This window comes from Psammomys obesus, unplaced genomic scaffold (assembly GCF_907164565.1).
Source record: "Psammomys obesus unplaced genomic scaffold, mPsaObe1.curated_primary_1811, whole genome shotgun sequence".
In the NCBI taxonomy this organism is placed as follows: Eukaryota; Metazoa; Chordata; class Mammalia; order Rodentia; family Muridae; genus Psammomys; species Psammomys obesus.
Genome location: NW_026590435.1, coordinates 516208 through 543180, shown reverse-complemented (window position 1 = coordinate 543180; position 26973 = coordinate 516208). Strand labels below are relative to the sequence as shown.

Below are 26973 nucleotides of genomic sequence, written 5' to 3'. Positions count from 1 at the left end.
TTTGTGGTAGGTGGCTCATCACAGTGCCTATGTAGTGGTCAGGGGACAACTTGTGAGACCTAAGTCTCTCCTTCTACTATGTGGGAGCTAAGGATCTTAGTCTGGTTCTCAGACTTAGCTTGGGGGCAAGTACCTTTACTTGCCAAGTGCCTATGGGGCTTTTGTTTGAGCTACTGACGTGCATACTGTAGCCAGTGTGGGCTGTAATGATCATTTTACTGCAATAGTAAGTCTGAAGATGTGAGCATGTGATCAGAAGTTAGAGGCATTCCTCCTTTCTGAGAAATCACATAATTAAAATTATCAATTTTTAGCATTTTGGCAGTGATAGCATGGTAGGTTTTGGGGTGAAAAGAATTAAACATCACAAGTATCTTCAACCAATGTTTGAATAGACAAGTGGGAAGATAGAAGAAATAGGCCTTAAGTGGTACATGCTGAAACCATTTATAATCATGGTCTAGAGATGAAGTGATTGACTTGGAAACACTTCACAGAGGGCTGGTTTGAGTGATCTCATTCCATGGTCAAAATTGTTATTATTTTGAGAATAAAATATATAACCAAAAGCTGGCAAATGGTAACCTCTTTTGATTTCTGTTTCTTCTATTTTTGTTTAAATTTTATTTATTAAGAATTTTATATATACACATACAGCAAAATATGATTATACATACATACCATTATTTCCCCCTTCACTTTACCCCAACATGTCCTATACCCAACTTCTTTTTTATTGATTCTTTGGGAATTTCACTTCATGCATCCTGATCACACTCATTTCCCGGTCCTTCCATGTCCACCCCCAGCCTTGTGACCTCCTTGCCAAAAAAAAAAAAAAAAAAATGCAATTTGTGTTATCTCCATATTCACTGGAGCATGGTCAAACTCTCAGTAGCTTGCTCCTCAAATAGAAATGAGTCCTTTCCCTCCCACTCCCCTGTTGGAAGGCATCCTTTTAAGAATTAATTTATTCATTTTATATCCCAATCTTAGCTTTGTCACACTTTTTGAACATTCTCTTTTATGGCCTCCTGTTATGCTGCTTCTTTTGTGGTGGGGGTAGAGGTTGTCATAGAAGCCTTCCATGTCTCTTTTTCTCAAGTATGCATCTACAATCATTGATCTCTCTGCAAAAATAGCTTCCTTGGTCTTTACAGTCAACAGGAACATTGTTCCTGTTACAGTCAACAGGAACATTGTATCATAGGCTTAAGCATGATTTCTGATGACAACACAGCCCCAGCCTACAGTAGGCCCACTGATCCAGACAAAGCCTTTGGAGGCAGCCTGGACCACAGAAATCACTCAGGTGATAGGCCATTCACATCAATATTCCCCTGGTGGTAGCAAGGCCCATAACCATCAGCATGGATTCGGGTGGCAGTCCAGACCACGAACATCCACTTGCCTTCTGGCAGCAGCATAGCTATGAAAGTCAGCAACAGACCCAGGCTGCAGCAGGACTTTGGACCCAGACATGGTCCTGGGTAGCAGCATGGACTGAATATCACCATGGCTTCAGCTGGTGAGGCTCAGGCCACCCACATCAATATGGCCCCATGTGGCAACATGGTCCATGGGCATTGACATGGACCCAGGCTACAGCACAGACCACAGGCATCCATATGGCCTTTGGTGGTAACACAAGTCATAGACATCAGCACAGACACAGGCTGCAGTAGGACCGTGGGTTCAGGCTCTCAAAGTCAGCATGAATCTAGACATTACCATGGCCTCAGATGGCAGCACAGGCCACTCATATATATCAGTATATCTCCCAGAGGCAACAAGACCCCTAGACATCAACATGGCCTTAGGTGACAGCCCACACCATGGACATCATCATGGACTTCGTTGGTCTTGTAGCCTATGAACATCAACACAAATCCCAACATTTAGTAGGATTGTGAACCTAGACATGTCCTTCAGTGGCAGCACTGGCCCAGACATCACCATGGCCTCACGGGGCAGTGCAGGCCAGTCAGATCCATAGCCTCCTGACAGTAGTATGGCCCATGGAGATCAGCATGGTATCAGGGGGCAATGGAGACCACTGACCCCAGACATAATTAGACTTCAGCGCCAGACATAGTCCTTGGTGGTAGCACTGATCAAGATATCACCATGGCCTTAGATGGCTATGCTGGCCACTCACATTAGCCTGGTGCTGGCCACTCACATTAGCCTGGTCCTCACTGCTGTTGCATCTGGTCATGTCTCCAGATCTGCTTCTCTCCACAGTGCATATACTGCTTCATCTTTCCAATCTCTCCATCAACCATTTGTTCAGAATAGTGGTGGCCACCACCTGTCCCATAAAGGCAGGCAGCCTGGGTGTCTTCTGCCACCTGAAACCCTAACCCCCTTTAAAAAATCTATTAATTTTAATTATTGGCACCCACCCATGTGTGCATGGGTGTAGGCCATCCACACTTGGGAGCCATGGAATCCTGTCAGTAAACCACACCCTCAAAAAAGAGTGACACTCTCTCCCAGAAGCTTCGGCTGCCATAGCTTCCTAGTAAGGCATAGGCCTACAAAGATTACCTCCCTCATTTACTTCATCTATGCTGGAACTTTGGCTTTATTGATCATGTGCAAGATGACCACAACTGCTGTGCATTCACGAGCATGATAACCAAGCCGTGCCACACCCAGAGGACATAATTTCACAACACGTCTCTCCACACTTTGGCTCTCACACTTTTTTCTACTTCCTCTTCTGCAATGTTGCCCAAGCTCCTGTGAGAGGGGCTTGATACAGATGTCCCATTTAAGGCTGAACATTCAACATCCTATGTTTTCTTGTTTCGAATCTCTCATTACTTACATTTTGATGTTAGTAATAGGGAACACTTCTAAAATTACTATTCTTGAAAGCCGTTTCTCTTTTTAATTTCTGTATTTTAGGATTGCCTTATAGTGGAGGAGTTGGTTGGTAGGTCACAAGTGGAGGTAGTGTTACATTTCTTTGTGTTGCTTTTCTGTTCTGTAAGTTTATTGGAAAGGGTTTGTTTTGATTTCCTCTTCTCCTGAGCTTATTGGGATGTTCTGGTTTGCTTGTTTGTTTATTTTGTGTGTGTGTATGTATGTGTATGTGTGACTCTTACTAAAGGAATATCTGCAGCTAGGGGGCTGATGAAATACAGAGCTGTTTATTGAATGCTTTGTTGGAATCATCCTGTATTGGCTATGTGACAACAGGACTGAGGCTGGATACTTAACACCAAGGTGTCTAGAAGAAGGGTTCTACGAATCTTCTGGAGACAGGACACCAACTTCAGCTCCAATAATGTCTATCTACTAACCTGGAGCTGTGGTTAAAGACTCAGACCCAGAAAAAGTTCTGGGACCACTGTATAGAGTTGAGGTTCTGCAGTGACAACTTCAGCTTTAGAAATGGAAAGACAACTCACACAATGACTTAAAAGATCAGAGCTCCATTTTTTTTAATTTTTTATTAATTACACTTTATTCATTTTGTATCCCCCCATAAGCCCCTCCCTTCTCCCCTCCCGATCCCACCCTCCCTCCCCTTTCTGCATGCATGCCACTCCCCAAGTCCACTGATAGGGGAGGTTCTCCTCTTCTTTCTGATCTTAGTCTATCAGTTCTCATCAAAAGTGGCTGCATTGTCCAGAGCTCCATTTTTAAAAAATAAATTATTCTTCTTTCATATAATACATTCCAACTGCAGTTTCCTCTCTCTCTACTCCCTTCAGTCACCCTAGCACTTTTTTTTTTCTCCCTCCACCATTCTTCCATTTCTCTTCAAAGCAAAAGCATGCCTCCCAGGGATATCAATGGAACATGGCATAACAAGATCCAATAAATTTAGACACAAAGTCTCATATTAAGGCTGGGTGAAGCAATCCAGCAGAAGAAAAGGAGTTCCTAGAGCAGGAGAGAGTCAGAAACACCTCCACTTCCACTGTTAGTAGTCCCACAAAAACGTCAAGCCAACAACCATAATATATAAGGCAGAGGACCTAGCACAGACTGCTGCAGGCTTCATGATTTTTACTTCAGTCTCTGTGCAAAGCTCTACTTTTTTATGGGATCCTGAACATCGGAACCAAAGCTCAGCTCTTTGCTGGCCTCCGAGGCCAATGGAGTAGAATCACAGTCACACAGGGTGTTCTTTTGTTCTGTAGAAACTATGATCACCAGTACACAATTTTTCACAATTGAATTTAATGAGATATTTTTGTTTCTTTAATTTAAAATATTAAATTCAGTGAAAAAAATATTTGTTCCAAATTGTGTCTTTCAGAGTTTTATCCAACTGTGGGTGAACTTGTGTTTAAGAACTTTTATTAGAACTTGTAAAAAAATGTTGTGACAAGTGTGTTACTGAATACTTTTAAAAGAAGAAAGATAAAATACAGTTTTACGTATGTACACAAGACAAAGTAAATTCCTTTAAAAATAGCCAAAGATTTTGTATGGTTTGAGTTTATATGGTCCTTTTGTATGGTGTCACAGTTGCTCTAAGTTCAAATGTGCAACTGTCCTGCTGTGTATAAAGAACACCTTTTCCTTATATTTACCCTCTGTGTATGGCTCTGATAATAGTTCTGCTCCCTTATTCACAATGATCCCCGAATCTTGGGAGGTTAGAGAGTAATATAAATGTCCCATTTAAGGCTGAGTATTCCATGTTCTCTACATGTTGACCACTTGTGGCTTGTGGGTGCCTGTTAATTGCCATCTGTTACAAAAAGAGCTTTGTTGAGGGGGCCATTACAATAGACACGGAGGAAATCCAAACAATCATTAGGTCTTACTGCAAAAGCTTATATACCACAAACTTTGAAAATCTAAATTAAGTGGACAATTTTCTTTTTTTTAAATTTTTTAAATTTTTATTAATTACACTTTATTCACTTTGTATCCCCCCATAAGACCCTCCCTTCTCCCTTGCCGATCCCACCTTCCCTCTCCCTTCTTCAATCGTGCCCTTCCCCAAGTCCACTGATAGGGGAGGTCCTCTTCTCTTTCCTTCTGATCTTAGTCTATCAGATCACATCAGGAGTGGCTGCATTGTCATCTTCTGTGGCCTGATAAGGCTGCTCCCCCCTCAGGGGGAGGTGATCAAAGACCAGGCCAATCTGCCAATTATGTCAGAGGTAGTCCCTCTTCCCATTACTATGTAACCCACTTGGACACTGAACTGTCATGTGCTACATCTGTGCAGGGGTTCTAGGTTATCTTCATGAATAGTCCTTGGTTGGACTATGAGTCTCTGGGAAGTTCCCTGTGTTCAAATTTTCTGGTTCTGTTGCTCTCCTTGTGTGGTTCCTGTCCTCTCCAGCTCTTACCATTTCCCACTTCTTACATAAGATTCTATGCACTCTGCCCACCAGTTGGCCATCAGGCTCAGTGTCTGCTTTGATAGTCTGCAGGGCAGAGGCTTTCAGAGGCCCTCTGTGGCAAGTTCCGAGGTTGTTTCCTGTTTTCTTCTTCTTCTGATGTCCATCATCTTTGACTTTCTGGATGGCGATTGAGCGTTTTAGTTAGGGTCCTCTCTCTTGATTAGTTTCTTTAGGTGTACAGATTTTAGTAGGTTTATCCTATGTTATATGTCTATATGAGTGAGTATATACCATGTGTGTCTTTCTGTTTCTGGGACAGCTCACTCAGGATGATCCTTTCCAGGTCCCACCATTTACCTGCAAATTTCATGATTTCCTTATTTTTCATTGCTGAGTAATACTCCATTGTGTAGATGTAACACAATTTCTGCATCCATTCTTCAGTTGAGGGGCATCTGGGCTGTTTCCAGCTTCTGGCAGTTACAAATAAAGCTGCTACAAACATGGTTGAACAATGTCCTTATTGTATACTTGAGCCTCTTTTGGATATATGCCTAGGAGTGGCATAGCTGGATCTTGAGGAAGCACTATTCCTAGTTGTCTGAGAAAGCACCAGATTGTTTTCCAGAATGGTTGTACAAGTTTACATTCCCACTTGCAGTGGAGGAGGGTTCCCCTTTCTCCACAACCTCTCCAGCATGTGTTGTCACTTGGGTTCTTCATCTTGGCCATTCTGATGGGTGTAAAGTGAAATCTCAGGGTGTTTTGATTTGCATTTCCCTAATGGCTAATGAGGTTGAGCATTTCTTTAAGTGTTTACCTTTCGATATTCCTCTACAGAGAGTTCTCTGTTTAGCTCTGTTCCCCCTTTTTTAATTGGATTACTTGGCTTGCTGTTTTTCAGCTTCTTTAATTCTTTATATATACTGGATATTAGTCCTCTGTCAGATAAAGGGTTGGTAAAGATTCTTTCCCAACCTGTAGGCAGTCATTTTGTTTTGATGACGGTGTCCTTTGCTTTACAGAAGCTTTTCAGTTTCATGAGGTCCTATTTATTGATTGTTGATCTTAGAGCCTGTGCTGTTGGTGTTCTGTTCAGGAAGTTGTCTCCTGTGCCAATGAGTTCAAGGGTCTTCCCCACTTTTTTTCTAACCGATTTAATGTGTCTGGTTTTATGTTGAGGTCTTTGATCCACTTGGACTTTACTTTTGTGCAGGGTGATAAGTATGGATCTATTTTCATTTTTCTACATGTAGACATCCAGTTAGACCAGCACCATTTGTTGAAGATGCTATCTTTTATCCATTGTATGGTTTTATCATCATTGTCAAAGATCAGGTGTCCATAAGTGTGTGGGTTTATTTCTGGGTCCTCTGTTCGGTTCCATTGATCCACCATTCTGTTTCTATGCCAGTACCATGCAGTTTTTAGTATTGTTGCTCTATAGTACAGCTTAAGATCAGGGATGGAGATACCTCTAGAAGATCTTTTATTGTAGAGGATTGTTTTTGCAATTCTGGGTTTCTTTTTTTTAATTTTTTATTAATTACACTTTATTCATTTTGTATCCCTCCATAAGCCCCTCCCTCCTCCCCTCCCGATCCCACCCTCCCTCCCCTTTCTGCATGCATGCCACTCCCCAAGTCCACTGATAGGGGAGGTTCTCCTCTTCTTTCTGATCTTAGTCTATCAGTTCTCATCAAATGTGGCTGCATTGTCCTCTACTGTGTCCTGGTAAGGCTGCTCCCCCCTCAGGGGGAAGTGATCAATGAGCAGGCCAATCAGATTATGTCAGAGGCAGTCCCTCTTCCCATTACTATGTAAACCACTTGGACACTGAACTGCCATGGGCTACACCTGTGTAGGGGTTCCAGGTCATCTCCACGAATAGTCCTTGGTTGGAGTATGAGTCTCTGGGAAGTTCCCTGTATTCAAATTATCTTGTTCTGTTGCTCTCCTTGTGAAGTTCCTGTCCCCTCCAGCTCTTACTATTTCCCACTTCTTACATAAAATTCCATTCACTTTGCCCATCAGTTGGCCATCAGGCTCAGCATCTGCTTTGATAGTCTATACTGCAGAAGCTTTCAGAGGCCCTCTGTGGCAGGTTTCAAGGTTGTTTCCTGTTTTCTTCTGGCTTTCAGAGGCCCTCTGTAGCAGGTTCCGAGGTTGTTTCCTATTTTCTTTTTCTTCTGATGTCCATCCTCTTTGCCTTTCAGGATGGGGATTGAACATTTTAGTTAGGGTCCTCTCTTTTGCTTAGTTTGTTTAGATGTACAGATTTTAGTGGGTTTATTCTACATTGTATGTTTATATGAGTGAGTATATACCATGCGTGTCTTTTTGCTTCTGGGTCAACTCACTCAGGATGATCCTTTCCAGGTCCCACCATTTACCTGCAAATTTCATGATTTCCTTATTTTTCATTGCTGAGTAATACTCCATTGTATAGATGTACCACAGTTTCTGCATCCATTCTTCAGTTGAGGGGCATCTGGGTTGTTTCCAGCTTCTGGCTATTACAAATAAAGCTGCTACAAACATGGTTGAGCAAATGTCCTTTTTGTGTACTTGCGCCTCTTTTGGGTATATGCCTAGGAGTGGTATGGCTGGATCTTGAGGAAGCGCTATTCCTAGTTGTTTGAGAAAGCATCAGATTGATTTCCAGAGTGGTTGTACCAGTTTACATTCCCACCAGCAGTGGAGAAGGGTTCCCCTTTTTCCACAACCTCTCCAGCATGTGTTGTCCTTTGAGTTTTTCATCTTGGTCATTCTGATGGGTGTAAGGTGAAATCTCAGGGTTGTTTTGATTTGCATTTCCCTAATGGCTAATGAGGTTGAGCATTTCTTTAAGTGCTCCTCTGCCATTCGATATTCCTCTGCAGAGAATTCTCTCTTTAGCTCTGTTCCCCATTTTTTAAGTGGATTACTTGGTTTATTGCTTTTCAGCTTCTTTAGTTCTTTATATATATTGGATATGAGTCCTCTGACAGATAAAGGGTTGGTGATGATTCTTTCCCAATCTGTAGGCAGTCGCTTTGTTTTGATGACGGTGTCCTTTGCTTTACAGAAGCTTTTCAATTTCATGAGGTCCCATTTATTGATTGTTGCTCTTAGAGACTGTGCTGTTGGTGTTCTGTTCAGGAAGTTTTCTCCTGTACCAATGAGTTCTAGGGTATTCCCCACTTTTTTTTCTAGCCGATTTAATGTGTCTGGTTTTATGTTGAGGTCTTTGATCCACTTCGACTTTACTTTTGTGCAGGGTGATAAGTATGGATCTATTTTCATTTTTCTACATGTAGACATCCAGTTGGACCAGCACCATTTGTTGAAGATGCTATCTTTTTTCCATTGTATGGTTTTGGCATCTTTGTCAAAAATCAGGTGTCCGTAAGTGTGTGGGTTTATTTCTGGGTCTTCTGTTCGATTCCATTGATCCACCATTCTGTTTCTATGCCAGTACCATGCAGTTTTTATAACTGTTGCTCTATAGTACAGCTTGAGATCAGGGATGGAGATACCTCCAGAAGATCTTTTATTGTAGAGGATTGTTTTAGCAATTCTCGGTTGCTTACGAAGTTGAGAATTTTTCTTTCCAGGTCTGTAAAGAATTTTGTTGGCAATTTGATGGGAATTGCATTAAATCTGTAGATTGCTTTTGGTAAGATGGCCATTTTTACTATGTTAATCCTGCCAAGCCATGAGCATGGGAGATCTTTCCATCTTCTCATATCTTCCTCTAATTCTTTCTTCAGAGACTTGAGGAAATCCAAACAATCATTAGGACTTACTTCAAAAGTCTATATGCCACAAAATTTGAAAATCTAAATGAAATGGACAATTTTCTTGATAGATTTGACTCACCAAAGCTGAATCAGGACCAGGTAAATCAATTAAACAGTCCTATATCCCCCAAAGAAATAGAAGCAGTCATCAAAAGTCTCCCATCCAAAAAAAGCCCAGGACCAGATGGCTTCAGCGCAGAATTCTACCAGACCTTCAAAGAAGAGCTAACTCCAATTCTCTTCAAACTATTCCACAAAATAGAAACAGAAGAAACATTACCAAACTCATTCTATGAAGCCACAATCACCTTGGTACCTAAACTTCACAAAGACTCAACAAAGAAAGAGAATTTCAGGCCAATCTCCCTTATGAACATTGATGAAAAAATACTCAGTAAAATACTTGCAAACCGGATCCAAGAACACATCAAAGATATTATCCACTATGACCAAGTAGGCTTCATCCCAGGTATGCAAGGGTGGTTCAATATACGGAAATCCATCAATGTGATCCACCATATTAACAAACTGAAAGAAAAAAACCACATGATAATCTCCTTAGATGCTGAAAAAACATTTGACAAAATCCAACAGCCATTCATGTTTAAAGTACTGGAGAGATCAGGGATACAAGGCACATATCTAAACATAGTAAAGGCGATTTACAGCAAGCCTATAGCCAACATCAAACTGAACGGAGAGAAACTTAAAGCAATCCCACTGAAATCAGGGACAAGACAAGGCTGCCCACTCTCTCCATATCTCTTCAACATAGTGCTGGAAGTCCTTGCTAGAGCAATAAGACAGTGGAAGGAGATCAAGGGGATACAGATGGGAAAGGAAGAAGTCAAATTATCACTATTTGCAGATGATATGATAGTATATATGAGTGACCCCAAAAACTCTACCAGGGAACTCCTACAGCTGATAAACACCTTCAGCAAAGTGGCCGGATACAAAATTAACTCAAAAAAATCAGTAGCACTCCTGTATACAAAAGACAAAAGGGCTGAGAAAGAAATTAGAGAAACAACACCATTCACAATAGCCACAAATGACATAAAGTACCTTGGTGTAACCCTAACCAAGCAAGTGAAAGACTTGTATGAAAAAAATTTCAAGTCTCTGAAGAATCAATTCTGGGTTTCTTATTATTCCATATAAGGTTGAGTTTTTCTTTCCAGGTCTGTAAAGAATTGTGTTGGTAATTTGATGGGAATTGCACTGAATCTGTAGATTGCTTTTGGTAAGATGGCCATTTTTACTATGTTAATCCTGTGAAACCATGAGCATGGGAGATCTTTCCATCTTCTGATATCTTCTTCTAATTCTTTCTTCAGAGACTTGAATTTTTTTTTATACAAGTCTTTGACTTGCTTGGTTAGGGATACTCCAAGGTACTTTATGTCCTTTGTGGCTATTGTGAGGGGTGTTGTTTCCTTAATTTCTTTCTCAGCCCTTTTGTCTTTTGTATACAGGAGGGCTTGTATCCGTCCACTTTGCTGAAGGTGTTTATCAGCTGTAGGAGTTCCCTGGTAGAGTTTTTGGGGTCACTCATGTATACACAGATGTCAGCCCAGGCTACTGTATATACTGTTCTCCTGGTAACAGCAGGCTATCTTTTGCACAGCAGGTCCCTGGTTTGGGTCAGTCTTTGGAACCTTTTCTGGGGATATGCTGGGTGGTCTAAGTCTATCCTCTTTGCTTTGTTCCCTGTGAGGATTTCTCCAGACAGTGACTCCAAGTCTCTGCTGTCCTGGGGCACACAGTTCTGTCTCTGAGGAATAGTTGGTGCAAAGCAGGTCTCCGGGCTTGCGGCATGCTCGCTCGCCTGCTAGTCTGCGGGAGCTGGGTGCCCAACTACTCTCTGTGCTTCCAGCTTGGGGCCAGTTCAGTGATGGTGGCTCGTACTTGCAGGTCTGTGAGAGAACTTCCCCTGACAAAGCCTGGGTGGTCCAAGTCAGCACTGTTTCCTTCCTTCTCTGTGGGTCCCTCTCTTGACAGGGCCTCCCAGATTCTGTTGCACTGGGGCACGAAGCTCCATCTGTGCCAGATAGCTGGTGCACAGACCCTCTCCTGGAGCCCAGTTCAGAGATGGTGGCTTGTATCCACCGGTCTGAGAGACTTTTTCCAGGGAAAGACTGGGTGACCCAGGGCCAGTCCAGCTACTTTCCTTCCCCGTGGGTTTTTCTCGTGACTGGGACTCCCAGTCTCTGGTGTTTTTGTGCCCACCAATCAGCCTGGGAAGGTGATCGGGACACGCAGGCGTGTGGCTCTGGAAGTACCTTCTGGGTTCTGGCTGGGTGGCCTGAGAGTGGACCTGACTGATTCACACACCATGGGGGTTTCTTCTCACCTGGGAAACATGATTGCTGTTGTTTTAGGGCCCAGAGTTCAGTCTCTTGGTCGTTGTACGGAAAGTGTTGTCCTGCTCCTCAGATGCAGTGTTCTCCTGGCGCCGCCATCTTGGCCGACAATTTTCTTGGTTGATTCTACTTACCAAAGTTGAATCAAGACAAGGTAAATCAATTAAATAGTCTTATATCACCTAAGGAAATAGAAGCAGTCATCAACAGTTTCCCTTCCAAAATAAGCCCAGGGCCAGATGGTTTCAGTGTAGAATTCTACCAGACCTTCAAAGAAGAGCTAACTCCAGTTCTTTTCAAACTATTCTACAAAATAGAAACAGAAGGAACATTACCAAACTCATTCTGTGAAGCCACAGTAACCGTGATACCTAAACCACACAAAGACTCAACAAATAAAGAGAATTTCAGGCCAATCTCCATTATGAACATTGATGAAAAAATACTCAGTAAAATACTTGCAAACAGAATCCAAGAATACATCAAAGATATCATCTATCATGAACAAGTAGGCTTCATCCCAGGCATTCAGGGGTGGTTCAATATATGGAAATCCATCAATGTAATCCACCATATAAACAAACTGAAGGAGAAAAACCACATGATCATCTTTTTAGATGCCAAAAAAGCATTTGACAAAATCCAACATCAATTCATGTTTAAAGTATTGGAGAGATCAGGGATACAAGACACATACCTAAACAATATACAATAAAGACAATATACAACAATATACAATAATATACAATAATATACAATATAATATACAATATACAATAATATACAAAGACAATATACAATAATAAAGACAATATACAGCAAGCCTATAGCCAACATCAAACTCAATGGAGAGAAACTTATATCAATTCCACTGAAAGCAGGGATAAGGCAAGGCTCCCCATTCTCCATATCTCTTCAACATAGTACTTGAAGTCCTAGCTAGAGCAATAAGACAACTAAAAGAGATCAAGGGGGTACAAACTGGAAAGGAAGAAATCAAAGTATCACTATTTGCAGATGATATGATAGTATACATGGGCGATCCCAAAAATTCAACCAGAGAACTCCTTCAGATGACAAACACTCTCAGCAGAGTGGCTGGATACAGAATTAACTAAAAAAAAAATCAGAAGCCCTCATGTATATCAAAGACAAAAGGGCAGAGAAAGTAATTAGGGAAACAACACCCTTCACAGGTGTTATTAGCCACTAATAACATGAAGTACCTTGGTGTGACTCTAACCAAGCAAGTGAAAGCCCTGTTCGAAAAAAATCTTCAATTCTCTGAAGAAAGAAATTGAAGAAGATATCAGAAGATGGAAAGATCTCCAGTGCTCATGGATCAGTAGGAATAACATAGTGAAAATGTCCATTCTGCTAAAAGCAATCTACAGATTCAATGCAATTTCCATCAAAATATCAACACAATTTTTTACAGACCTTGAAAGAAAAATTCTCAACTTCATATGGAAAAATGAAAAAACAAAAACAAAAACAAAAAGATCCCCCTCCCCCCAGAATTGCCAAAATGATCCTGTACAACAAAAGATCATCTGGAGGTATCTCCATCCCAGATCTCAAACTATACTATAGAGCAATAGTAATAAAAACTTTATGGTACTGGCACAGAAACAGAATGGTAGATCAATGGAATCAACTAGAAGATCCAGAAATAAATCCACACAGCTACAGAGAGTTGATTTTTGACAAAGATGCCAAAACCATACAATGGAAAAAAGATAGCATCTTCAACAAATAGTGCTGGTTTTACTGGATGTCTATATGCAGAAAAATGAAAATATTTATCACCCTGCACAAAACTAAAGTCCAAGTGGATCAAAGACCTCAACATAAAACCAGACACACTAAATCAGTTAGAAGAAAAAGTGGGGAAGATCCTAGAAACAACTTCCTGAACAGAACACAAACAGCACAGGCTCTAAGATCAACTATCAATAAATGGAACCTCATGAATCTGAAAAGCTTCTGTAAAGCAAAGGACACTGTCATCAGAACAAAACAACAGCCTACAGATTGAGAAAGGATTTTCACCAACGCTATATCTGACAGAGGGCTAATATCCAGAATATATAAAGAACTAAAGTACTAAAACAGCAACAAACCAAGTAATCCAATTAAAAAATGGGCTACAGATCTAAACAGAGAATTCTCAGTAGAGGAATTTAGAATGACAGAAAAACACTTAAGGAAATGTTCAACATCCTTAGCCATCAAGGAAATGCAAATCAAAATGACTCTGAGATTTCACCTTACACCCATCAGAATGGCTAACATCAAAAGCTCAAGTGACAACACATGCTGGAGAGGATGTGGAGAAAGGGGAATCCTCCTCCATTACTGGTGGGAATACAAACTTGTACAACTACTTTAGAAATCAATCTGGTGCTTTCTCAGACATTCAGGCATAACACTTCCTCATGGTCCAGCTATATCATTCCTAGGCAGATATCCTAAATATGCTCAAGTACACAACAAGGACATTTGTTCAACTATGCTCATAGCAGCTTTATTCATTATAACCAGAACCTGGAAACAACCCAGATGCCTCTCAATGGAGGAATGGATACAGAAATTGTGGTACATTTATACAATGAAATACTACTCAGCCATTTAAAACAAGGAAATCATAAAATTTGCAGGCAAATGGTGGGATCTAGGAAAGATCATCTTGAATCAGGTGACCCAGAAGCAGAAAGACATACATGGTATATACTCATAAGTTGATATTAAACGTATAATATAGGATAAACATACTAAAATCTGTACACCTAAAGAAACTAAGCAAGATCCAGAAAGGCAAAGAGGATGGACATCAGAAGAAGGAGAAAAGAAGGAACAAGTCAGGAGCCTGACAGAGAGGACCTCTGAAAGGCTCTGCCCTGCAGACTATCAATGCAGATGCTGAGACTTATGGGCAACCTTTGGGCAGAGTGCATGGAATCTTAGGAAAGAAGTGGGAAACAGTAAGATCTGGAGAGGACAGGAACTCCACAAGGAGAGCAACAGAACCAAAAAATCTGAGCACAGGGGTCTTTCCTGAGACTGATACTCCAACCAAGGACCAGGCATGGAGATAACCTAAGACCCCTGCACAGATGTAGCCCATGGCAGTTCAGTATCCAAGTTGGTTTCATTGTAATAGGAACAGAGACTGTCTCTGACATGAACTGATTGGCCTGCTCTTTAATTACCTCCCCCTGAGGGGGAAGCAGCATTACCAGGCCATGGAAGAAGACAATGCAGCAACTCCTGATGAGACCTAATTGACTAGGATCAGAAGGAAGGAAAAGAAGACCTCCCCTATCAGTGGACTTGTGGAGAGGCATGCATGCAGAGGGTGGAGGAAGGAAGAGATTGGGACTGGAGGAGGGAGGAAACCACAGGGGGGATACAAAGTGAATAAAGTGTAATTAATAAAGAAAAATAAAAATAAACTAAGCAAGAAAGAGGACCCTGGGGAAGATGATCAATCCTCACTCAGAAAGACAAATGGGATGCACATTGGAAAAGGGAGAAAGCAGGAAACAGGACAGGAGCCTACCACAGAGTGTCTTTAAAACACTCCACACAGCAATATATCAAAACATGCTGAGACTCATAGCCAAACTCTGGGCAGAGTACAGGGAATCTTATGAAAGAAGGGGGAGAGAGTAAGACCTGGAGAGGAGAGGAGCTTCACAAGGAGAGCAACAGAACCAAAAAATCTGGGCCCAGAGGTCTTTTTTGAGAGTGATACTTCAACCAAGGACCATTTATGGATATAACCTAGAACCCCTACTCAGATGTAGCTCATGGCAGCTGAGTACCCAAGTAGGCCTCCTACTAAGGGGAACAGGGTCTGTCTTTGACATGAATTCAGTGGCTGGCTCTTTGATCACTTCCCCCTGACTTGGGGTGCAGCCTAGTCAGGCCACAGAGGAGGATAGTGCAGCCAGTCTTCATGAGACCTTGTTGTAAGTGCCGATTAATATTTACTATTGATTTATTTTCTGGTAATGCTTGCTGTTAATCCTAAACAGCTGTATAACCAAATCACCACATAGAGCTGGGATTATTTAGTTAACCTCGAACACAATGCTGGGCAATAGTCACTCCATCCCAAACCTCCAAGCCCTCATAGTTTCCTAACATTTAGATTTCCCACATTATACTTGCTTTTGTGATATTTTAGGTCCAGTCCATCTCTCCATGTAGTTCCAAGGTCTTTCCTCTAGCTCTCCTCTTCAAGCTCTCTCTAAGCTCTCCTCTCACCCTTTCTCCTCCCACTCCTTTCCTGTCCTCTGGCTCATCCCAGCTCAACATTGTGTCTAGTTGCTTTATTTTGGCCAGTTTACACAAGAGTTGAGACAGGATGCTTAGAATGAGTATCACAATGCAATATCCAGATTGAAACGGGGGGGGGGTAGAAATCAGCATTTGAATGAAGAAGGGTAAGGTGTATACATTTTAAAAGAACATTATACCAACATTTCCCCTTTTAAGTCCAATAAAAGGCTCCTTTTCTTTCAATACAATAATTATGAAATTATGAGAACTGTTAGGTAAAATCTACACGTGCAATGTCTAGTTCATGTGTATTTAGCAACTCAGGAGAAAGTATCTGATTATCCTATCTATGTTGACAAATTAAAAGTTCTATACCTAAATTAACTTTTATCTTTATTGGTAGTACCTATATGAAAGAATTTCTTAACTTCTAAACAATTTAGGTTTAATTGTGGCAGTATAAGTATTTGGTCTTCAACCCTATTAGAGACTTGAGTAGAAATAAAATTAGTTATTAGAGTAAATAGGAAGTGCATGTTAGCAGCTTTCAAAAAATAAAAATTGACAGAAACAGTTTGCAGCCTGAACAGTCACCCATAACTCTTTATAATGTTGGAGCATCATCCTCAGCCTTCTGGCTCAGAATATTTGACAGACATATATGTGAAACAGGAACTATTTAGGACTTGCTTACCCTGTCTTGGCAGAGTTTGGCAGTCGACTTGTCCTGCATTTAAGCTTGCCCATTTTTGGCAAAAGTTGTCTGTCATGAAGCGAAGGTATTTTCGTTACCTGAGTGGCTTTGCCACATTTGAAGCCATCTCCATTTGGAGCTTCTTCGATTCTCATTATCTTCTTTCAGGTAGGTGGGGTGCTGCCAGGAAATGACTTGTCTCATTGTCAAAGAATCTTTAAAACAATAAATAGATTTTTAAATGCCATATTCTGTAGGTCTCTGAAATTTTTGAAGACTACCTATCTTTATATAATCGATCTGTATATAAAATCATATGTATCTGTTAAACCTAGGATGTATACTCCTGTGATAAATTAGACTAGTGTCTGACATGACTATGAGTTCAATAACTAGCAAATAAATTGCATTACCTAATACCTTAACCCATTTTTAATAGCTGTTTAAAAGTATTGGAAATAACCTTGACTTTCTATCAATATACTAAAGCTTATACAAATGTATCAAAAATAGACTTATTTTTGCATCAGTATGCAAAATCCTATACCAGAGTTAAAATTAACCTCATTTGGGAATAACAAAACCCTAAGTTGAGTAGATTCAATAATCTACCTTTTTTCTATTCCTATAAGATATCCCTGTATATTTCTTGTTTCACTTTGATTAAGACCATTAATAATAAACATCTCCCAATGACAGTAAAATTTCATAGCCATAGCAAACAACCAAAAACATACCCAACCCCCTTTAAGGAAAATTGGATGTTGTTCTCTTGGATTTCTTCTAGCTGACATTTTGGACATGTAGAAATTCTGTAGGGGGCCCAAATAAAAATGGTTAATTAAGCAAGCAATAACATTTGTGGTTCAGTCTTTGAGTATTGAGAAATTTCAGGCTTAATAAAAGTCCTCTTTGGAACAGTCTAAAATGCTGTACCAGTTAAAATTAGTAGCTTTTTTCAAAGTTCTTTTGGGAGCAGGCTTTGATGAGAAATGGCAATTGAAGCAGTTGAGGCAGGAACAAGCAGAATGCTAGAACATGCAAGATGCTGGAACAGATGTGTCAATGTCTCAGCATGCTGAAGAATGATTCTGTTAGGTTTGATCCAGCATCTTTGGTGTCCAGTTCTTTTGTTTTGCAAACATATAATTTCTCACAAACATTACAGAGTTCTAAAATTATAAGTGTATGAGATGTGCAGGTGAAGCTAAACTGTAAGCCAATTTTATCTATGCAAATTAAAAGGTTATCATAATACATTTTGAGCATATTACAGCCAAGGATTTCTTGGTCATGTAATGTTGAAGCTTTGGCTAGAGACATATTTTTGTCTCAGTCAGTTTCAGAGTTGTTCCCATGAAAAGGGATTAGCAAGAAAAGTTACCATTATTATTGAACATACAATCATTATCATCAAAACTAGGTTGGATAAATTAAAATATCTTTTCGGGCTCTTGTGTGCCTGTTGTATTAGGCCAAGGTGCTACCTATTTCCCTAGAGAAGCCTCCCATTAGAGAGATAAGCTGGTTGCCTTGAACAATAGAAAACACGTTTTAAGCAAACTTTATATAAACTCCTTTTTAATTTAGAATATAAGCATACTGTAGGTATCTTGTACCTGTTTTGAGGTTTAGCCCTACATTTTTATATATGTTGTAGCTATTTGTCCTATCCCCTTGTTTATATAGAATGGGTAGTTATGCCTTTATAGACAAACTTTATTTAAACTCCCTCTTACCTTTAGCATTTAAGCACACCCTAGGCATCTTGTACTTGGGTTTTACATTGTTTGTGGCTATTTTTTTGGCTTGCCCCTTATTTATACACGATGGGCAGTTGTGCCTTTATAGCCAAACTTTATTTAAACTCCCTCTTACTTTTAGCATTTATATAAACTCTCTTAGCATTAGCATATAAATTCTCTCTTTTTTAAATTTTATTTTTTTCTTATCAGTTACATTTTATTAACTCTGTATCCCAGCCGTGTTCCGATCCCTCATTCCCTCCCAGTCCCTCCCTCCCTCCCTCATCTCCACCGTGCCCCTTGCCAAGTCCACTGATAGGGGGGACCTCCTCCCCATTCATCTGATCCTGTTTTATCAGGTATCTTCAGGACTGGCTGCAAAGCTCTCCTCTGTGGCCTAACAGGACTGCTCCTCCCTTGGGGGGTGGGGAGGCCAAAGAGCCAGTCATTGAGTTCCTGTTAGAAATAGTCCTTGTTCCCCTCACTATGAGAAACCAATTGGTTACTGAGCTACCACAGGCTACATCTGAGCAGGGGTTCTAGGTTACATTCATACATGGTCCTTGGTTGCATGTCAGCCTCAGAAAAGACCCTGTGCCCAGATATAGTTGGTCCTTGTGGAGCTCCTATCCTTTCCCCATCAGACTAACTCCCCTTCTTTCTTATGATTCCCTGTACTCTGCCAAAGGTTTGGTCATGAGTCTTTGCTTTGAAAACACTGCTAGTTAGAGTCTTTCAAATGCGCTCAGTAGACTCCTGTCAATGTTCAATGTGCATCCCCTCTGTCTTTCAACACGAGGATTGATAATCTAACCCCATCTCCACTCTCTTGATTATCTTTTTTAGGTGTATAGATTTCATTATGTTTCATATAAATTCTCTTACCCTTAGTATTTAAGCATACCCTAGGCATCTTGTACTTGGGTTTTACATTGTTTGTGGCTATATTTTTGGCTTGTTCCTTTTTTTATACAGAGTGGACAGTTGTGCCTTTTTAGCGGAAATTAATTTAATCTCTCTTAACATTAGCATATAAACTCTCTTACCCTTTGCATTTAAATATATCCTAGGCATCTTGTACCTGGATTTTTACATTGGCTTTGGCTATTTTTTGGCTTACCCCCTTTTAGATATGGGAAGGACAGTTTTGTTTTTTAAACATATGAACATAATTTTTGAGTTTTTGGGACTAAACTAGGTTGGCATGTACTTTGCCATCTTTAAGCCTCTTGTGTCTTTTTTACATCAGGCATGACCAACATTTTTCCCCCGTGAAAATATCTCACATTTAAAAGGATAAGGCAGTTTTCAGAGCAGTGTGACATTATCTCTCTTTACATAAACCTAAAATTGTTGTGAATCCAACTTTTAGATCACTAAGGATATAACATCTATTATTAAGAAAAAAGAATTTACATGGTAAACTTAAGGAAAATTTTGTCATTTTGAATCTTAGACTATCTCTGTAAATGGCTAAACAGCAGGAGTTAACATCCTGGCTTTCATTATGTAAATAAGCTTGATCCAGAACTCAGAGACTTGTCTGTTTCTTTTTACTTTGTATTGGAAAGAAAGGCATGTGACTTCACCAATTTGTGTGTATATATATATTTTTAAATCAGTATCATTGTAACTCAAAGCCTTTAAATGAAAATTAAACAAACAAAGAGACAAGAAAATTTTAAGTTTGGGGTCAGTTGTGCCAATTTACGCTTTAACAAACAAAGCCCAGTTGCTTATTTTTTGTTGATGTTTCAGTGAATTGGCGGATCCTTACCAGAAAGAGCTGACAAGTATCTTGCAGCCAGTGAGCTTTGGATTTTAGCCGTTATTAATCTAATTATTAGGAAGAGTGCCCCTTTTCTTATGAGTAACTTAGTATCCCAATCCTTGTCATTTTCCCATTTTCTCCTTGATCTTTCTTGGAGAAGGCATGGAGAAGAACCAACACCATTAAACATATTGCAACCAGATCCATGAATATGACAGCCAAAATGAAGACAAAGGGATTAAAATATCCTCTGCCATGGCAATTTTTTTATTTTAGATGCAGTTTAGACAAAACTCTGTCTAGAGGTTTGTTTGCCTCCAGTTCCTTTCTTTCCTGCCATAGCTGTATAGCTGAGCCAGTTGAGCCAGCCACAGTATAAAAGAGCCATGCTTGTGTACCCCTCAGTTAAACTGCAGCAGCAGCCAGTTTTGTTAGGGAAGTCTCAGGTCTACCCACAGGAGGCTGTCTTTTGCTCCTGGGCAGGTTTAAGAGTCTCTCTTATAGAGACAGTAATTGACTTGGCAATTTTTTTTTTTTTTTTTTAGGTTTTAAGTTTGGGTTTTATCACTGGGAGCTTATTCTCCCCACCAAATTATGATAAAATATGATTTAAAGGGTGTGGATACTTAGATTAGTTGGGCACCATTTGTTGTAAGTGACGATTAATATTTACTATTGATTTATTTTCTGGTAATGCTTGCTGTTAATCCTAAACAGCTGTATAACCAAATCATCACACAGAGACTGGGCTTATTTAGTTAACCTCCAACACAATGCTGGGCAATAGTTACTCCATCCTAAACCTCCAAGCCCTCATAGTTTCCTAACATTTAGATTTCCCACATTATACTTGCTTTTAGTGATATCTTAGGTCCAGTCCATCTCTCCATGTAGTTCCAAGATCTCTCTTCCAGCTCTCCTCTTCAAGCTCTCTCTAAGCTCTCCTCTCACCCTTTCTCCTCCCACTCCTTTCCTGTCCTCTGGCTCATCCCAGCTCAACATTGTGTCTAGTTGCTTTATTTTGGCCAGTTTACACAAGAGTTGAGACAGGATGCTTAGAATGAGTATCACAATGCAATATCCAGATTGAAACGGGGGGGGGGGTAGAAATCAGCATTTGAATGAAGAAGGGTAAGGTGTATACATTTTAAAAGAACATTATACCAACAGACCTGATAAAACAGGGTCCGATTGAAGGGGAGGAGGACCTTCCCTATCAGTAGATTTGGAGAGAGGCATGGGAGGAGATGAGAGAGAGTTGGATTGGGAGGGAATGAGGGAGGGAGATACAGCTGGGATACAAAATAAATAAATGGTAATAAATACAAAAACAAAAATTTAATTCAAAAAGAAGCTTTTCTGATGAGTGTTAAGTGCTGCAATAATCTGTGGGTGTAATGATAAGTTATTAGGTATGGTGAAATAGGCAATAAGCTCCACCCCTAGCTGAGGAGCTACTGTTAATTGATAGCTGCTGAGAGAGGAAGTGTTACATCTCTTCAAGAGTGTGAATTCTGGTATGGCCACATACTTTATAATATACAGGGACAAATTTGGGTGAGTGTGGAATGTGGTGTGGATCTGGAAAAATTTACTGGAGTGAATGAGTATAATTAAAATATACATGAGATTCTCAAAGAAGTAACAAAAATATTAATAATAATTTTCTATCAGTACTTTCAAGTGATTAACTGTGCTGTTATGCACATATCAAACTATTATTTTCTTTTCTCAAAGACTGAATACTTCAAAAATTATGAAGCAGAACTTTTCTGTGTCTGTTTGTATGGTCATTTTTGGTTACAGCTTACTACACTATAAAGCATGTTTTTCTTTAAACTTAGTATACTATAAAGCATGCATTCTTTTACTGACTGACATTTTAATTTTAATTCACTATTTTTAAAAAGAGGGGTTTTGTTTGCTTTTGTTTTTTGAGACAGGGTGTCTTTGTGTAGCCTTGGCTTTCCTGGACTCTCTCTATAGACCATGCTGACCTCAAATTCACAAATTATTATCTCCCGCTGAGTGCTGGGATTATAGGTGTGCACCACCACACCTGGCTGAATTATTTTACTCTTAATTTTTCATATGTAAGTGTATGTCTCTATGGGGGTATGTGTGTATTAGTGCTGGTACTCATAGCAGCCAGGAGGGGGCATTAAAATTCCCTCGTCTGGCTTTACCTATTCTTTGGCTATTGCAATCTCTCTACCCTTCATCCATGTTATTCCTTAAGCCTCAGAGGCAGGGTTTATTATACAGATGTTTAATCTGTAGCAATACTCCATAGACACTTATTCTCTGCACTTGGACCAGCTGTGATTTTCTGAGTGAACTGCTGTGAATTGGAATGTCATTTTAACTAAACCCAGAAACACAGGTTATCTATTGTCAACAATCCTAGTTAACTTGACTGGAGAGATGACTTCTAATATGTGGGATATTATGAGAAAGAAATAACCTATAAGCCTATTTAAAATAATACTAGTAAATCTAATAAAATATTAGAATCTGACTTTGTAGCTACTATAAGATAAATGTATTATAAATACATTTTCTGGATAATTAATGTTAAGAGCCAATCAGACTTTGATAAGAGATAAAGTTCTTACACTGATGATGTAATACTTTGGGATTAAGTCATCAAGATAGGTACAGGATTACTAGAGGGCCTGCAAGAGTTTTCCTGGTAAGGGATTGGAAACATGGCTAAGTGCTTTCTCAGTATGCACAAGGCCCTGAGTTCAATCCCAGCAATGAACAAATATGTAGGATTTTTATAAAGTAAATTATTTCAGGAGCATAAAACTGGATCTGAAAACAGAACATGTGTGATATCTGTGGTGGTTTGAATAGGTATGGCTCCCATAGACTCATTTGTGTGACCTATAGGTGGCAGCACTATTAGGAGGTGTGGCTTTGTTGGATTAGGTGTGGCAACAATGTGTCACTATAGGGGTGGGCTTTGAGGTCTCCTATGCTCAAGCTCTGCCCAGTGTGGTACAGTCTCCTTCTGCCTCCTATGGATCAAGATGTAGAAAGCTCGACTCCCCCAGCATCATGTCTACCTGCACATTGTCATGTTTCCCACCATGATGGTAATGGACTAGATCTCTGAAACTGTAACCCAGCCCCAATTAAATGTTTTTTTTTTTTTGTAAGAGCTGCTGTGGTCATGGTGTCTTTTCACAGCAATGAAACAGTAAGACAATATCCTTGACATAATTTCATGCCAGTGTTGTTTTTCCTCAGACCAATTTATCTATTAATGTTATTTGTTAGAAGAATCTATTTTAAAGTCTAAGATTAAAATAAACTTTACCAAAATTTTTATTTTTCAGATTCTATAATTAAAAATCCAGAGGTAGAAGGTAAGTTGATCAGAAAATTTTGATTATTAATACATGCTCTTTATTTTTAATTTCAATTTTATGCATATGGGTGTTTTGCCTGTCTGTATGTCTGTTTGCAACATCTATGCCTACTGCCAGTGGAGGCCAGAAAAAGGCATCAGATCCCCTGGATCTGAAGTTACAAATGGCTGTGAGCAGCCATGTGGGTTTTGGCAACTGAACCCAGGTACTGTGGAAGATCATCCAGTCTCTTAACCACTGAGCTATCTTTCCAGTCCCCGTGAGTTCTCTACTGATGCCATAAAATGGAAATATTAGTGATTTTGCTTCTAATAAAAGTTTTCTTTTTCTCTTTTTTCATTAAACATTCCATATGTCCCTTGTAAGCAGATAAAACAGTGGATTATGCTACAGTGAAATTTTTATTATATTTTATTTTTATTAATTATAGTTTATTCCCTTTGTATCCCATCTGTAGATCCCTCCCTCTTCCCCTCCCAATCTCACCATCTCTCCCTCTTCTCCACCCATGCCCCTCCCCCAGTCCACTGATGAGGGAGGTCCTCCTCCCCTTCCATCTGATCCTAGTCTGTCAGGTCTCATCAGGACTGGCTGCATTGTCTTCCTCTGTGTCCTGCCACCATGAATTTTTACCAGCACTAAAAATTTATACTTTTAAACTTCTGCCTTTCTTTTTTCTTTTTATTTTTTATATTAATTACAATTTATTCACTTTGTATCCCAGCTGTAGCCCCCTCCCTCTTCCCCTCCCAAACCCATCCTTCTTTCCTCATTTTCTCCTATGCCCCTCTCCAAGTCCATGGATAGCAGAGGTCCTCCTCCCTTTTCATCTGAACTTCTGCCATTCTAATAGGAAATTACAGATTTTAAATTTTATATAGAAAATCAACCAATAATAATTTCAGATATTGTGAATAAAACAACACTGAAGTAGAAGACCACTAAGTTTTATAATCATTGTCTAACCATAGTATAGATATTTCAATATAAAAACATGACATCTAAAATGTAATTAATAAAGAATTAAAAAATAGTTATAAACTAGTAATATTGACATGAATAATCATAACACAGAACATGGCGGCATAAACAAACAAAAAAACATGGCACCAACCTAGGCAGAGTCAAATAAGCAATATTTTTTGATGCTTGTTTGGTGCAGGTTTTGATGGTTTGAATAAAAATGGTTCCCATAGACTCATAAGGAGTTACACTATTAGGAGGTATAGCCTTGTTGGAGAAGGTATGTCACTAGAGGTTGGGCTTTGAAGTCTCAGAAACTCAAGCCAGTTCATTTCCTGCTGCCTGCCAATCCCAATGTAGAATTCTCAGCTCCTTCTCCAGCACCCTGACTGCCTGAATGCTGTCATGCTTCTTGCCATGACAATAATGGACTAAACCTCTGAAATTGTAAACCAGACCCAATTAAATGTTTTCCTTTGTAAGAGATGGTCATCGTGTCTCTTCACAGTAATAGAAACCCTAACTAAGACACAGGTCTTGTGCATTTTTTGTCATAATGGCTTTCACAGTTCTAATAGTGGCTTTGATTTCTGAGGTCAGGAATTCTGAGGAAGAACTCACCTTTTTGTTTTAAGAGTATTTTTAGGTTTTAGTTATGTATGTGCCTAAAACTGTATTTGGGTGAGCTCATGTGAGTGCAGTTGCCTGCAGAGGCCATATATATAGTATCCCCTTTCCCTTGGAGCCTGAATTATAGGTGGTTATGAGTTACCGTGCTGGAATTCTGGGAACTGAACAAGGGTCCTCTGTAATAGCAATATATGCTCTTAACCACTGAGCCCTGAAAAAACTCACTTAAGACTTTTTAAATTGAACAATTAAAAAAATATAAATTTAACACATTTAAAGGAGAGGGAGGTGTAATAATTCTATATTAACAGAAACTCTGTCACATTAGAATGGTTTGTATTTATTCTTCAATAATTTCACACATGTAAATAAATGTATTTAAATGTAAATAAATGTATTTTGATCCTATGCATCTCTAACAACCAGTCCCACTCCTCACATTTCTAACACCCCCTTTCTCCTTTCATGTCCCCTTTATTATTACTTTTTCTTTTTTGGTAACTCATTGGGTTTAATAGTGATGGCTGATCTTGTTGGCTTGATCTTAGGCAGGTCACCACAGCTGCAGTGAATTCATGAGAGCAATGACCATGGCATGTCTAGAAGACAGCATGTCATAGCTCTTCATCCTTCTGGCATTATATTCTTTCCACCCCCTTTGTGAGATGTTCCCTGAGCTGTGTGTATGTTTGTCTGTCTCTGCCTCTCCATCTCTCTGTCTGTGTTGATATAGATGTCTTAGGGCAGAAATTCAGTTTAAAAAAAAACTCTAATAACACACTCAGGAATGGATAAAGGATTTTTGTTTTCCTTTAGATGGTGAATGTGCCTTTCCATTCTGGTATAGAAATGAAATATTCTATGACTGTGTCAATTTCAATGCAAAACACAAGTGGTGTTCTTTGAACAAGACTTTTCAAGGTTACTGGAAATACTGTTCTCTGTCAGGTAAGTGTCTTGACTCTAAATTTCACAGATGGAAGGGTCATCCCTTGTCTTGGAAACCATTTTGTGTGATAGACAAGAACTCAGAATCCAGAGTATTTTTTTTTTGTGAGGATTAGAGTCACACAACCTCTTTGTTGTTAGGTGTGAGTGCATAATGTTTTATGTATGGGTGTGTACCTGTAAGCATGTAGAAGCCAAAGATCAATGTCATGTATCTCTTTCTAGTATTCTCTACCTTTTTATTATTATTTATTTTTTGAGACAGGGTCTCTCATTAAATTTGGAGCTTGCTAATTTGGTGAGACTACCTAGTCAGTAAGCCCAGGGGACCCACCTGCCCTTACCTTCCCAGTGTTTAAATTAAAGGCATGTAATACGATGCCTGGCTTTTTATTTGGGTCATCCATGAACACAGGAATTTAGATATTGAGCTGTCTCCCAAGTCCATGAGACACATAATTTCTGACAGCATCAAAATCACATAGAGTCTAATACATCTGTATTAGTGGTGTTTTGACTCCAACATATTGACAAGAAAACTCCTTGTAGAACATCAAAGGAGAAATAGAGTGCAAGGTAGTACCAATCTTATTTTTTAAGCTATTGGTGGACTAGAGAAGAGCATATTGTACAGAAGTGTGTGTGTGTGTGTGTGTGTGTGTGTGTTTTGCAAAGAAGAAAATGTTCCTCTTTTTACTGACTCTCTTACAGACTATGCTCCATGTGCCTTTCCCTTCTGGTACAGACACCTGATCTACTGGGATTGTACGGAGGATGGGGAGGTGTTTGGAAAAAAGTGGTGTTCACTCACCCCAAATTACAACAAAGACCAGATTTGGAAATATTGTACATAATGGTGAGATTTACTGAATGATGTTGATGATGATGAGCATGATAAAGATGAGAAGAATTGGGACAAGGGGACAAGAAAGGAATATACTGATTCTTCTTGGAAAGGGATTGTTCCCCTTTCTTTTGGTCATGAGAGGAAGAACTTGAATCTTCATTACAAGTTTTTGTTTAAATTTAAAGTTTCTTTTTCTGGGATGCAAGTTGAAGATGCTCTGACTGTGTATGACTTAGGGTTTAGAT

The 26973-nt window shown here is 39.6% G+C and overlaps 1 protein-coding gene across 1 annotated transcript in view; it reads left to right on the top strand.

The window, feature by feature from the left end:
* The window catches only part of Bsph1 (binder of sperm protein homolog 1), a 35896-nt gene extending 9161 nt beyond the window's left edge, over positions 1-26735 (top strand). The window contains exons 3-6 of the mRNA XM_055607381.1: positions 16513-16615; positions 23308-23337; positions 25750-25881; positions 26593-26735. Of these exons, the coding sequence (XP_055463356.1) occupies positions 16513-16615; positions 23308-23337; positions 25750-25881; positions 26593-26735 (408 nt within the window). The remainder of the gene's footprint in view (positions 1-16512; positions 16616-23307; positions 23338-25749; positions 25882-26592) is intronic.
* The last annotated feature ends 238 nt before the right edge of the window (positions 26736-26973 follow it).